At 43.7% G+C, this 15,016-nt stretch overlaps 1 protein-coding gene across 13 annotated transcripts in view; it reads left to right on the forward strand.

Moving 5' to 3' along the window:
• BRIP1 (BRCA1 interacting DNA helicase 1) overlaps positions 1 to 15,016 on the forward strand; it is a 215,458-nt gene that overhangs the window by 127,350 nt on the left and 73,092 nt on the right. For 8 of the 13 annotated variants that reach the window (XR_014541889.1, XR_014541890.1, XR_014541891.1 and 5 more), the window contains 2 exons: positions 5,611 to 5,684; positions 10,140 to 10,239. Coding sequence is in view for 3 of the 13 variants with exons in the window: in XM_083587449.1 (XP_083443575.1) it covers positions 5,611 to 5,640 (30 nt within the window). In the remaining 10 variants the exon portion in view is untranslated. Of the gene's footprint in view, positions 1 to 5,610; positions 5,685 to 10,139; positions 10,240 to 15,016 lie in introns of those variants that run through there. The other 5 variants (XR_014541888.1, XR_014541894.1, XM_083587447.1 and 2 more) reach the window with 2 other exon arrangements.

Below are 15,016 nucleotides of genomic sequence, written 5' to 3' on the forward strand. Positions count from 1 at the left end.
CAATGTAAGGCTTTTTCCTGTGTCCCTGCGCCCACCTTGTCCAACAATAGATACTCAGCAGCAAACTGCATCTGGAGTTTGTGGCTCTCATTTGTTGATGTGTGCGTGTGTGTGTGCGCATGTGAATTAATTCATAACAAATGAAATCGATTTCATCTATATCTACTCGTGTGTACCAGAAAATTGCAACCATCTACTGCTTCTTACAACTATGTAACCTCAAAGCTATTGCGTTGTTTGGATTTATTTTAACAATTGGGTGCTGATGAAAAGCCCTGGCTTCAGATCACAATAAGGACATGCAGAATAAATGCAGTGAAATATGCCAGTTCATAAAATACACGCGTGTCAAGTAGAATCTGGATCGCAAAAGGGGGTCTCTGCGGCTTTGAGTCGGAGCTTAAAGGTGGCTTAAAGGAAATGTCCCGGGGTAGCCAAAATGGGCAAGGTTTGCTCTTGCTCCACTGTGTGTTGTTACGGCTTTTGGGGATTTAATACAGGAGTTTCAGAATTGCAGGCTTTCTGGCCTAATTTTTCTTTGTAAGATGTAAGGGGGAATAAAATGTGTGCGATGATATTAATTTGCTGTTAACTAATATGGCACAACATCAGTGGGCGACAGTTAATCTATCAAACCCTGCCATGGCCCCTTTCTTGTTGTTTTAATATGTTATAGGGATGAAATGTGTTTTTCAGATATGTTTTATATTTGTACCAGGTAATGGAAAGTACAATATATTATGTGCTTGTACCCTAGAGGGAGGGGGGAATTGTGAGGGAAATAATTGAACATCGTAAATCTTACCCCGCACTTCAGCCTTTCTTTGCCTTCTGTTTTGTATCTCTCATGCAAAGTTCTTAAACCCAGTCTCGTCCATCACGACACGGCCCCTGCTCTGGCATGCATGGTATCCCTGGCCTGGCTCTAAAGAGCTGAACAGGGTGTACTTGGTAGTCTGGGTTCCAACACCATGTCAAAACCTGCTTTTGAAAGCCCTCTCTACAAGTGACCCACTCTGCAGCAATGGGGGGAGGGAGGCGCTTGGGGCAGAAGACTCCAAGTTCAATCCCTGTGGTCTCCAGGCAGAGCTGGGCAAGACTGCCATCTGAAACCCTTGGCATAAGGCAGCTTCATAGGAACATGCTTAGTTGTTCTTTAGTCGTTTAGTCGTGTCCGACTCTTCGTGACCCCCTGGACCAGAGCACGCCAGGCACTCCTGTCTTCCACTGCCTCCCGCAGTTTGGTCAAACTCATGCTGGTAGCTTCGAGAACACTGTCCAACCATCTCATCCTCTCTCGTCCCCTTCTCCTTGTGCCCTCCATCTTTCCCAACATCAGGGTCTTTTCCAGGGAGTCTTCTCTTCTCATGAGGTGGCCAAAGTCTTGGAGCCTCAGCTTCAGGATCTGTCCTTCCAGTGAGCACTCAGGGCTGATTTCCTTCAGAATGGATAGGTTTGATCTTCTTGTAGTCCATGGGACTCTCAAGAGTCTCCTCCAGCACCATAACTGAAAAGCATCAATTCTTTGGCGATCAGCCTTCTGTATGGTCCAGCTCTCACTTCCATACATCACTACTGGGAAAACCATAGCTTTTACTATACGGTTGGCAAGGGAACATGCTTAGTTGCTTTCTAATGTTTGTCAAAATCTTCCTGGAACTTCTGTGGTTTGCGCACGCAAAATAATCACAGTAAAATTACGGTAAAGGTAAAGGGACCCCTGACCATTAGGTCCAGTCGCGGACGACTCTGGGGTTGCGGCGCTCATCTCGCTTTATTGACCGAAGGAGCTGGCGTACAGCTTCTGGATCATGTGGCCAGCATCACTAAGCCACTTCTGGCGAGCCAGAGCAGTGCACGGAAACGCCGTTTACCTTCCCGCCGGAGCGGTACCTATTTATCTAATTGCACTTTGACGTGCTTTTGAACTGCTAGGTTGGCAGGAGCAGGGACTAAGCAACGGGAGCTCACCCCGTCGCGGGGATTTGAACCGGCGACCTTCTGATTGGCAAGTCCTAGGCTCTGTGGTTTAACCCGCAGCGCCACCTGCGTCCCCACAGTAAAATTGCTAGTTCATAAAACACACCAATATTGATCTAGACAGAGGTGACCTAGGTTTTTAAACTCCTAGGTCAGAGTTTAAAGGGGCCATTTACCCATGTAGTTCGGTATTGTCTTCAGCAGCTTTCCGCACCCGCATGCCCTCTAAATGCCCTCCTTAATGTCCTCAGCCATGTAGGGAGTTGTAGTTCAAAACACCTGGAGGGCACCAAGTTTGGGAAGGTTGGTCAAACAACATCGCTCTTCAACTGGTGGGTTTGGAATCCCACCTCTGAGTCACAGTCTGATCTAAGGTGGGTTGCAACAGCAGCACTCTCACCTCCACATAAATTTATGATAAACAAAATATTAAGGAATATTCCACTTGCAGGTTTTGGTTAAAGGTGAGTCCCGGGTCTGGAAGAATGAAAGAATAGTAGTCTACACTAACTCAGAAGTGGTTCTCCAAGGTTTTGCCCAAATCTAGCTGGAGATCCCAGCAATTGAACCTGGTTCCTTCTACATGCCAAGCAGGTGTTCTTTACCACTGACCTGTGGCTTACGATGACAAAAGGAAGCAGGCAAGTTGTACTATACATTATACAGGGAGACTGTAGACTCACAGCTGCTGTCCTTGGCAAGAAACATTTGGCTAATGGCTACTTTGGCATCAATATTTTTCTTAATGTTTTGGGCAATATACTAATGGCTAAAGTTCAGTTGGATCTGAAACTTTTAAACCTAAACCCACACAGCCCAGGAGCACATGTGAAGCAGCAATAAAAGAAAATAATGGTTTTAAGCATAGACAAAATACCTTTGATTCACTGCTGAGCAACTGCCACCAACCACCGCACATCTGGATTTGGAGAAAGTCTTCCAGGTCAAAAATCACGACTTCTAGAAATGAAGTATTTCTGATAGCTATTAGGTGTGTGTGCGTGTACATGCATTTCAAATAATGAGGACTATCCACAGACTAATAAATCTGCTTTGGGTATGTTTACATTCAGCCATGTCTCTGAAGAAACCGACAGATCAGATGTTTTAGTTTAGAAACTTTCCATCATGATACGGTGACTATGTGATTCCTTGCACAGTAGGCTTAATAACTTCCTTTTTCTCTCTCCCCCCATCGCTGTTAAGATTTACTACGTAGCTTACGCATGCCCTTATCAGACAGTAATCTTAAAAGGTTTTCCTGTCTTGCTAACAGTGCACTTCGTTTTGAGTCGATGCTGAGTAAATATAATTGAAGAGCAAGTTACGTTCCCAAGCATCTGGCGAAGTTCCTCTTAGTTAATCGTTTCTGTGTAGAGATAGATACACACACACAAACAAACAATGTGCTGGCCTATGTGATGACTCCAAGGGCAGGGAAAACCTGCACTCTTTATCTGCCCTTCTTTTGCATTCTGTTTGATCATCTTGTGGCAACATTACCTGAAGCCGTTCAACTGTGTTAAAATGAGGCAGTGCAATGTGTTTCAGGATGGGCAAATTTATCGGTTTCTTCTCTCCAGTCAGTTCATTTCCCCACATTTCCCCACCAGTTTGTGATTATTGCTATCATTAAAAAAAAATCCTGATGAAAATTTCTCCAAATACATATATTTTTGCAGCAATTCCCCCTAATATAATGTATTTTGCATGTTAGATTCACTTTTATATGCATTTTATGCACACTTCACTCTAGTATTTGCATTTTTGTATACATGTTGCTTGTTTGGAGAACAGTGGTGCAAAATTCAGAGAAAAGTGAGTTTCAAAATATAGCTGTAGTTCGTTTTGCATACAGCTTCATAAAGTGTGAATTTATCAGGTTTGCCTTTAAATGCAAACTGAACCAGATTTCTTTCCACCCCTAGTTGTCTTAAAAGGCTTTTAGAAAATCTTTTAATGGATCACATTGTATATGTAGAAAAAGAAAGAATGAGCTAGATTAAAAAAACAACTAATCCAATAATTATTAATGGCGCTCAGGCTTCAACTCTGGATTCCCCGAATCATTCTCTCAGCCCAGGTGCTTATTTAGCATGAGAGGAGATTTCATATTGGAGCTTGTTGGATGAGTCCAATATAATGTTCATTCCAAGTGCAAAAAGAGCTTTGGTTTTTTTTCTAAGCAGTTGCCTGCAAATGCTTTTTTAAAACCATTCCTAGTTTCAACAGTTATTGGAGGTTTCTTAACAAAAAACTAATGTTAGAGCCACTTTTATTGGTGGGGGAAATTTGACCTTCTCAGAAGTTTATGTACAGCAGCAGAACTGCACTTCAGTGGCTTTTCATTTTGTTAATAATAATAATAATAATAATAATAATAGAATGGAATGGTTCCCTGAGTCTTCAGATGTTTCACATGACATTCTTACTGATCCTTACAACAGCCCTGCTAGGTAGGTCACAGTGCAGATGAAGAGTTGGAGATAAGAGTCGTTGGGAAGCCTGTAGCTCTCCAGATGGTGTTGGCTGTTAGCTCCCATCAGCCTCAGCCAGCATGGTCAGTGGTTGGGGATGCTGGGAGTTGCAGTCCAACACCTGAAGATCTGCAGCCTCCCTTCACCCTAAGTCCACGTAGTAAATCCATAACTGAGTTTCCCCTCCTCTGCTTTTGTAAACCTTGCTGACAATATCAAAGGAATTATTCGTTTGGCATTACTCGACAGCTTTACAGCCAATTCTCTACTAATATATTTATTAGTACACGTAATATATTTATTTGTGCTTTTATCTTGGGGGTTTTTCCTCGTGAACTGCCCCGAGATCTTTTGATGAAGGGTGGTATGTAAATCCAATAAATAAAAAAATAAATTCCCATTCCAATCCACCTTTCTCCCAAGGCGCTCAGGGCATTGTATACAGTCTTTTCCTCCTGTCCGGCTTAATAAGTAGTCAGTCAGCTTGTCCATTTATATACCACTTAATTCTGACTGTCTCTAAGTAATGTACAGTGCTACCTCGGGTTAAGAACTTAATTCGTTCTGGAGGTCCGTTCTTAACCTGAAACTGTTCTTAACCTGAGGTCCGTTCTTAACCTGAAACTGTTCTTAACACTTTAGCTAATGGGGCCTCCTGCTGCCGCTGTGCCGCCGCCACATGATTTCTGTTCTCATCCTGAAGCAAAGTTCTTAACCCCAGGTAATATTTCTGGGTTAGCGGAGTCTGTAACCTGAAGCGTCTGTAACCTGAGGTACCACTGTACAGGCAACTCCGGGTTTAGGCACGTCTGAATGACATGTGATCAAAACCGAACCCAGAAATAGGCCCCAAACATCATAAAGACATAATGTAAAAGGGCAGAGTGGGCTCAGGTGTGCTCTGCCAACGCGTGTTGGGGTCCAGAATGGAGCCCTCCGTGCAAAACGAGGATTGCCTGTACAGGTAACTCAGCAATATAACAAACATAAAGATTAGTTAAAACCACAGAGTGGAAGAGAGAAAATGTGACTTGCTCAGTGAATTAGCTTCATGGCTGAATGAGGATTCGAACTGGGTCTGTAAGCCTGGAACATTCAACTTCTTCACCTAGGGATTTAAGTCATCTAAATTAAGCATTTTTTTTCTTTGCAGTCTCCATGCAGACCCTCCTGGCTGTTCTGAGCCTGTATAGAACAAACCTTGGAAAGTTCTACAGGGTGAGCCAGGTAAATTGATGCTGATATGGCCTTCCCTTGATATAGTTATTGTTTCCCCAACCACAAACTTTGTTTTATTCGTATTATACTTTGTCATACCTCAAATGATAATTAACTCTCAATGTATGGGAGAGGTGCTTTCTGAGATGTCAAAGTCTTTCAGTTAATAGTTCTGCTGCTTCACTGAGATTTGAACCCATAAATCCCTTACCTCCTCTCTCCTTTTACACTGCAATTCTGCTCAGAAGTAAGCCCATTGATTTCAGTGGGGCTTGCACCCATCAGGTAAGTGTGTAAAAGACTGCAGCCTCAGGCACTACACCATGCCAACCCATCATAGTGAAATAGATTTGAAATTTTGACCTTTATTCCTCCAGAGTAAATTAAAATTACAGTAACATTACCTCTTTCTGATTATATTTCCTTTATTTTTTTAAATGTGTACTTTACTAAGCTTAGTATGCAAACTGTTACCAGCAAACTAGACCACAATAGCCAGGCCCAATTGCAAACAGATGGCTCTCTCTTGTTCTGACGGCCACATGTTGCCGTAGTGAAAACTCTGCCCCCGCCCTGCTTCCCCAATCCAGTCAAAACATCATTTTTCAGAAGGAAATAACCTTGATAGTTCTGGACTGCCAAGTGAAAATTCTCTAGATGACTGCATGGAATTTATCAAGACTGCTAACCTAAAGAGCACTTAAATTTTCCTGAAAGCTTTAGTATGATACTTGTTTAAGTTGTTCTTGAAGAAAAGGTAGATCTTCAGAGAGAAAACTGACCCCACCTGCACAGGTGTGGACAAGAGAGCACAAGACTCGCATGAGCCACAGATTAATCATGCAGACTTGCTCTCCTGAGCGCCTGCATTTGCAGGAATGAATAATAGACATTAAATGTCTGAGCCATGTAACTCACGCTTCCACAAAGTCAGCTCTAAATGCAAACAAACTCTTAAAATCTGGATGTTTTATATTCTCAAGAAGAGAGCAAGAGAGTGACTTAGTCCAGGGTCACTCAGTAAGCTTCATGGCTGAATGAGGATTTGAATTTGGATATATGAAGCCTGGACAGTTCAACAATTTCACCCAGGATTGCATGCGCTGATGTCTGCAATCAGCAAAAGGGACTTGGGACCATTGGAAGTCTGCACCCCTTTCTTCCCATGACTAATTCAGGGCAAGTGAGAGACCCAGCGGGGCCCCATCCACCAGCCAGGGAAACAGCAGACACAGGAGCTTGTATTTTCCCTCCCTGCCTGAAACAATGGTAGGTTCTAGGTGTCTGTGGCTCTGGGACTGGGGGGGGACGGGACAGTATAGTCCCATCCATGAGCCAAAGAAATGACATTTTTAAAAATTGATGCACTCCGCTTGGGGGGACAGTGATTGTATGAAAAGCAGGCAGGATAACAATATGTAAAATAAATACTGTAAATCAGGCTTCCTCAGCTTCGGCCCTCCAGATGTTTTGAGACTACAATTCCCATGATCCCTGACCACTGGTCCTGCTAGCTAGGGATGATGGGAGTTGTAGTCTCAAAATATCTGGAGGGCTGAGGTTGAAGAAGCCTGCTGTAAATAACAGTGTTCGGTCTTAGAGCTGGTTCTGCCTAATCAGAACAAGCTCACAGTGTAGGCCTACTGCAGCTACTGCTGTTTGGAACCCCTGGATAAATTACACAGATTTCTAAGGTACCTCAAACTCCTCAGGTCAGTTGGTTTTGCTCAAGCTGGAACTTGCCACATTTGCTTCGAAATTGCATTTTTGGATGAATTTGTTCTGATAGGGAAGGCATCACTTTGGACCCACGGGGGCAGAGGTTATGTGTTTGAACCGTTATTAATTCAGTTTATTACTTTTTATTGGATTTGTGCACCCCTCACATCAGAGCCACAAGGCGACTTACGAAAACGTAACAGAATCACAAATACAAAACCTGACAAGCATAGTCGCGTCCCAAAAACGTTAAACAACCAACTCTTCTGCGATATAAATCGAAGAAAATTCCTCATGCCACAAAAAGAAAAGAAAATACAACGGCCATTAAGAAAACACCAGCTAGGGAGAAGTGGATGTTCATTGTAAAACCATAAATGAACATGTGCTACTGTTAAAACTATTGAAGGGGGTAGGGGAGAAATATTTTTTTAGTGTCTCCAAAAAGATTGTACAGAGGGCAACCAGGTGAGCTTCCTCAGGGGGAATATTCCCCATGGAGGGGCTACCACTCCTGTAAGCTAACAGTGGAGGGAGCACTCTGAGAAGGGCCTCTGTGGAAGATCTTAAGTCCTGGGGAGGTTATCTGCAAACAGAAACCATGTGCTTTACTGCAGCCAGGGTAGATTTTGCAAAGCCCCTGGTAGAGTTGCAGTACCATTAAGTGGCCTGTGGCCCCTCTAGACCAGGATCCTGCTGTAACAGCAGCCAGCCATATTGTTTATTTGTTAAATTTATATCCCACAACTTCCTTCAAAGGAGCCCAAGATGACAAACATGCCAGTACTGAACCAGTGCAGTTAAAAAGATGCCATAGATAACCATATGAAGCCCACAAGCAGGACCTGAGCAAAAGAATAAGAATAATGAATAGCACACTAAAAGGAGATTATTAGTAAGATCTTACCAGCCACTCTGAGTGGCTGGCAACAGAATATTAAAAGTATGATAAAAGATCAAACATTACAAATTTCCCTAAACAGGGCTGCCTTCAGATGTCTTCTAAAAGTCAGATAGTTGTTTATTTCCTTGACATCTGAAGGGAGGGCGTTCCACAGGGCAGGCGCCACCTCTGAGAAGGCCCTCTGCCTGGTTCCCTGTAACCTCACTTCTCGCAGGGAGGGAACCACCAGAAGGCCCTCCTCGGAGCTGGACCTCAGTGTCCAGGCTGAACAATTGGGGCTGAGATGCTCCTTCACCACCTTCCTCCTGCACTTTCCAGAAACTGGCGTTCAGATGCATACTGCCTCTAGCAGTGGAGGTAGAACATCAGCAGTCATTGATACTCCCTGAGTTGGTCTGATCCTCTTTTGAAGCCTCTCGTGGGAGTGATTTCTCTTCCGAAATTGCCAGTGTCCGTTTTGTCTACTGGATGACTCAGTAGCCAGACTGCCAGCTGACAATTGTGAAGCATACATATCTACAAAACGATGATTGCAGCAGCATATCTGGTGCGTAGGCAACCTTTGCATTGTAACCCCGCCGTGTTTATGGCACATATCTGGTTAGAGCAACACACACGCCCCCCCCCCACCTCTGCCCGTTTCACTTTCAGCTTGTCATTGGACAAAACCCATACCTTGGCAAATGCATTTAACCTCAACTTTAAACACTCTCTTCACAACATTTTAACACTGATTGCACCTTGGGGGTTTAGCTCAGCAGGCTTCATGTGGATTAGTAATAGCACATGCAAAGTGAACTGACAGTAAAACTTTCACTTGCATTTGGCTGGGCCCCGTGTAAACGCGATCCTGATGAAGTGTGACTAAATCCCCAGCTAAAAACTTTGCCTCCTTTTGCTTGTTTGGAAAGGGCTATTATGTAATGGTATTGAGTGCCCTGCGAATAACTGAGATCTTTCCCTCTCACTAAGGGATTGTATATGCCGATGTATATGTGCGTTCTTGTAATTCAAGATACGTAGTCTATTAAAATGGCACAGAATGTTATCACTGAAACCTAATGGAAAGAAAAGTGTTTGGTTTTCACTACCCCTGCAACTCCAGGAATCGTGCGCCTTTGAAAAATCTGAATATAATTCTTCTGATTCTCATGCTTTGACCCCCAGTTGGGAATTGCTGCTCCCAACTCTCTCTAGGGTGTTTTATTATTAAATGATTCTCACCCTATAAATCTCATGTTGAGTGAAATCCTTAAGGTTTTTTGCCATTTCCGTAAATTGAGTATCTCCTATTGCACTGGAACAAACTTTTTTTCTTCAGCTTTACACATTTTAGTTTTCTCTGCATAAACGATCTGGTCAAGTATATTGCGAATCATATGGTGAGAAGGTGGATCAATTTCCATAACACTGTGGCTTATCAACTTTGAATTTTGCACTCACGCTGAATGCATGCAGCTATATTTGTTTATTCATATTTATTTTCTTCCATCTACAAATTACTTCCTATGGAAATTCTTGAAGTCACAGAACAATAAAAATGTATATAAAAGAATTTCATGGAACGATTTCCTAGTCCTCAAGAACACCGGCACCAAAAGATTTGGGTTCAGACCAAAAAACAACATTATAGTATGTGTCTGTGAAGTTCTAGGTCTACTCATGTGAAAGGGGTCTACTCATAAGTAAGCAATCTCTGAAGCTCTCTTACTACCTCCAGCTGTGTGGTTCAGGAGGCCAGAGCATATAATGTCTCCCTCTTGAGCCTTCCAGTAGCTGGGGTAAAACACAATTCACTTGTTCTGTAGATCTTTGTTCCTGATCCTAGTGTTCCCTCCTAGGCTGTTTCCTGGCAATTGCTTCTGGATCGTGTTTGGACCTAGACTGACCATCTGCGCTTTGTTTGGACTGCATTGCTCCAGCACTACTCTGCCTGTGTCGGTGAGTACTTTGATGAGAGCCTTAGACCTTTTGAAACAGGGACCCTAGCCTATACAGGAGCGTGACAATCACATTATGCAGCAAGGTGTGAAATTTGAAGCATAGCTGCGTTTGGGTTTGGATATTGTTTTGGGAAGTGCCAATGATGCTGATTTTAATTAAAACGTGGACTGAACCAAATCTCTCCCCCATTTCTTTTTTGTAGTCCAGTAGCATCTGGAGACCCACAGTTAGGGGTACGATGAGAGGGAAAGAATATTAAACCAGATTAAGTTTTGAAGTGTAGATATTCGTACACCTTCACTCACTCAGCTTCCAATTATTGTTATTCTTCCTAATGAGATTGTGCGCTGGCACTTCCTTAACACCAATCTTATATTTGCTACATATGGAAGCTAATTGCCATGTTAGCTGAGGGCCCATTAGTAGACCCCAATTCCTCAAATAGAGGAATTAGTTCTTGGCTAATTCCAGTATGATCGTGCCTGATGAACACCACATGGGATAAAGATTTAAACTAGAACTTTATTGTCTACAACTTCCCAAATTTTCTGGTGATGTTCCTGGCTCAAAAAGAAAATCAAAATACATTTTAAAATGCATATTTTGAGAGAGAGTGCAGTGCTTTTGTTTTTCAAAGACATACATTTCAAAATAATTCTCAGATCAACACAGAAATGGAATAGAATGGGCTTAAGGGTGAAACTTGTAAGATGACCCAGACGGGAAATGGCTTGATTCCTCATCCAAGTCTTCCTCCCTCTCTTCTGCCTGTTATCTCTTCATATATTGCCTTTCGTTTTGCCAAGAAAGCTGTTAAGTCAGCTTTGCAGTTCCCTAGTGGTCCCACAAAAGGCTTTTTGATTTCGCACTGGGCCTTTGTTACCAAATGAGGGTAACCAAATGCCCAAGCTATCACCCACCCCTCTGACTGGTATTGGGCTCAGCTGCTCTGATGTAACAACCTGTGATGCCACAGTGAGCCTACATATAAAAGGTAAAGGTACCCCTGCCCGTACGGGTCAGTCGTGACCGACTCTGGGGTTGCGCGCCCATCTCGCTTAAGAGGCCGGGGGCCAGTGCTGTCCAGAGACACTTCCAGGTCACGTGGCCAGCGTGACGAAGCTGCTCTGGCGAGCCTGCACCAGCGCAGCACACGGAAACGCCATTTACCTTCCCGCTATAAAGCGGTACCTATTTATCTACTTGCACTTAAGGGTGCTTTCGAACTGCTAGGTGGGCAGGAGCTGGGACCGAAAGACGGGAGCTCACCCCGCCGCGGGGATTCGAACCGCCAACCATACGATCGGCAAGTCCTAGGTGCTGGGGTTTAACCCACAGCGCCACCCGCGTCCCGAGCCTACATATAGCTAGCAGCAAAAAACTTTTCTGAGCTTCAAGGGCAGGTTCCCCTTCTAAATCAAGGGTGGGGAGTCTGGTGCCCTCCAAATGCTGTTGGGACTCCCATCAGTTCCAGCCAGCATGGCCAACAGTCGGGAATGATGGGAGGTGGAGTCCAAGGCATCTGGCGGTTACCAGGGCAGTGAAAGCTGCCCTGTAGCAATCTCTCTTCTCCAAGAGCTGCACACACTCAGCTGTGTCCCCGTAACTCCTAGAAACTCTTTTACAGACTCGTCTTGGAAGTACTTTGCGTAACTCTTCCCACTAGCTTATTGGCATGTGCTTCCGTTCCATATGGCTGCAAGGGTTTGGCCCGGGGGGTCTAGTATTGATAAAAGGATTTTCTGGCTAGTTTATTTCTCACATATCCCCTTTAATATCCATCTTGGATGTAAGAGGTTTATAGAGAAGGAAGAAAATAAATCCATCAGGACGGTATAATAAAAATAATAACTATACTACGGATTGTAAAAATTTTGTTAGCATACCAAAGTTGTCTGCTCCTCGGTTTTATTTTATTTTTTTATTCTACCACATATTCCTATTAACTGTGTTTTATGCCGGGTAGTCTGATGTGAATTGGATATTAATTTGCCTCCTGTGCTTTGGAGGAGAATGTAGTTTAATATAGTTACTCTCCATGGTTAAAGTTGCTCTCTAAAATGCTCACTCACCTCTAGAATGAACCCTGTTTGGCTGGAACGGGTCTCTTATTATTATTATTATTATTTTAAAATACATATATTCCCCTTGTACTTGTTGGTGACTTGTTAAGCAGATTCCTATTTTTATTTGTAAACTGCCTTGATTGCCTGTGTCCAGATAAATAAGCTAAAGAGCGGAAGCTTTCAGTCTCCACCAGGACAAGAGAGGGATGGAGAGACCTAGCTCAGGGGCAGGGAATCTCCTTGGAATGCAGAAGGTCTCAGATTCAATCCCTGGCATCACCAGGGAGGGATGGGAACGCTCCCTGTGTGAAACTATGGAGAGCCACTGGCCATCAGTGCAGGCAGTAGCGATCGAGATGGACCTATGGCCTTACTTGGGATGAGGCAGCTTCCTATGTGAACAGAAAGTTCGCTCTTATAGCAAGAAACCATCATTTCCTGTTACATCTGCACCAAGCTAACCTGAGCAGAAGATTAAATAAAAAACGAAACCCAAATGAAAACAGCAATAAAAAGAGCATCATTTTAAAACTTAACTACACTTCCCCATGGGATCCAAACTCAATATTGTGGCTTTGTTTAAACTATGGTCAGGAGGTGGGTGGGGAATAGCCAGGTTCAAACCATTGTTTTCAGTTTGTTATGTTAGGTTGTACGCCTTGCTTTGGCTTCTCGTTTTATGTTTACTTTTATTGTATCTTGCTACTTCATTAGCCACTCTGGGAGCATAAGTTTATATCCAAGATATTTGATATACATTATGTAAATAAATCCAACTGCATTCGTTTGCAGAAAGGACTGGCTGTTGGAGGGGAATGGCCACACAATTTCGCATCGCTTGCTCTGTTGTGTCTTTTTGAGGCTATCTAGAAACACTCCACAATTTAGAAATCGTACTGATTCGAAGAAAACTTTTAAATACTGTGACTTTGAACATGTATTTTGGGGGAGGGGGAGGGGCGGAGACACACAGGATCTGACTTGCTGAGTTTCCTCCCCCGGCTGCTGCCAACCCTTTATGTACATGCTTTAATGTGTTGTTTAAAGGTAATCCTTCCTTTGTTTCCTTTGCCCTTTCGGTGTGTTTTGTTTGGTGTGACTACTGTATATTTTCATTGATGCAACACTTCATGTCTTGCTGGAAGAGATCATGGCTAAACACTTTTAATCCAACAAAATACAACATCGTTGGCTCTGAACTGCTATTGATCTCTTCTTTTTGAAGAAAGCCCTCCCCTCCTTTCCCTTCCTTGTGTCCTTAAGTGCTGTGAAAATACGGAGGAAAAACTGGTAATTGTTAGTAACAGGATCTGGCGGCATTAGAACTTGTATGTCATTCATCTTCAGAGGATTAGAGCAGGTATGAGCTCACAGGCTAAAAGACAGTACACGATAAGATAGATATTTTTTAAAAGAAGGAGCCCAAACGCGATTATTGATAGGATTCACAATAGGAGATTTAAGTATTTTAGTGCTAACAACAGGAGTCGGGGAGGCACATACACCACCCTGGGAGAGGCTGGTTGCCTTGTCAAAGAGCGTCCCAGTTCAAATGAAGAGCAAAGCTTGAGATCAAATACCTCTCCAGCTACGGCTTAGCGCAGGTGTTTACTTTCATCAGCCTCTTTGACTAAGGTCACAATGAATGATGTGTTTGATTTTGTGTGTGTGTGTTAGAAAGGCATTGAGTGGGTAGGGAACACTGGCTGCTACCAAAGAGCAAGGTTAATGCTTAACCAAACTGGAGATGACATCTGCCTTTCATGCAAAGATGAGTCACCGCTAAGTTGCTCTTAAGCCAATAAAAGAGAGCAGTGTCTGCTGAAAAGCAAAGACATGTTCGGGCACCGAGGAGGGGAACTTGGAAGTGGTGAGCTAATTGCTGCGCAAAATTAGTGTTCAGAGCAGTCAGTCAGTTGACAGATGAGAAAGCACGATGTGTTGCTTAGAGGAGAGGGAGGCAGTATGGACTCCTGTTTGTCGCATTGAGGCCGTGTGATCTGTTAGACTTATCTGCCTTTAATTCAGAGATGGGAAGCCTCAGGCCCAGTTACTGAACGCAGCCCTCCAGGCCTCTCTATCTGGCCCTCGGGGCTCTTCTCCAACCACGCCTATCACCCAAGCCACACTCTTCTCCAGCCCAGCCACACACCCTCCTCAAGTGTTTTTGCCTGGCTGGGATGTGTCTTTGAACTACGATAATACTGCTTGCTTGCCCCGATGGAGGGGTGGGAGTTAAGAAACCTCTGGCTTTTGTGTGGCTGGGAAAAGGTAAGTGTCACATCAATTGCCCCAGCCACTTTGGCCTCTGTCCTTGCCCATCCTTGGCAAGTGGCCCTCCTAAGGTTGCTTATGGGAGAATGCAGCCCACTGGCTGAAACAGGTCCATTACTGCTGCCCTAGTTCACCATCAACCAGTGTAATCATCTTTGCTCTCATTTTACATGGGACCTAGCTAAGCTGCCTCCAACATGGCTAGGTTCATGTGGAGAGAGTCCCTTGAAGTCTGTTACACATATTGGGCATTGGCAACGCCTGACCACGTCACCATTACATGAGCTGCCTCTGAGCTAGCCAGTTGCATGCGAAAGTGCACCCTATCTCCAATATTTCCACAGTTTTCATAGCACCCTTGGTCTAATTTTCCCCAAAGCCACCCAGAATCTGGCATCAACTTTAATACAGCCACTTTGCCATAGGCTAGGAGA

Source organism: Podarcis filfolensis, assembly GCF_964270895.1.
Source record: "Podarcis filfolensis genome assembly, chromosome: 15".
In the NCBI taxonomy this organism is placed as follows: Eukaryota; Metazoa; Chordata; class Lepidosauria; order Squamata; family Lacertidae; genus Podarcis; species Podarcis filfolensis.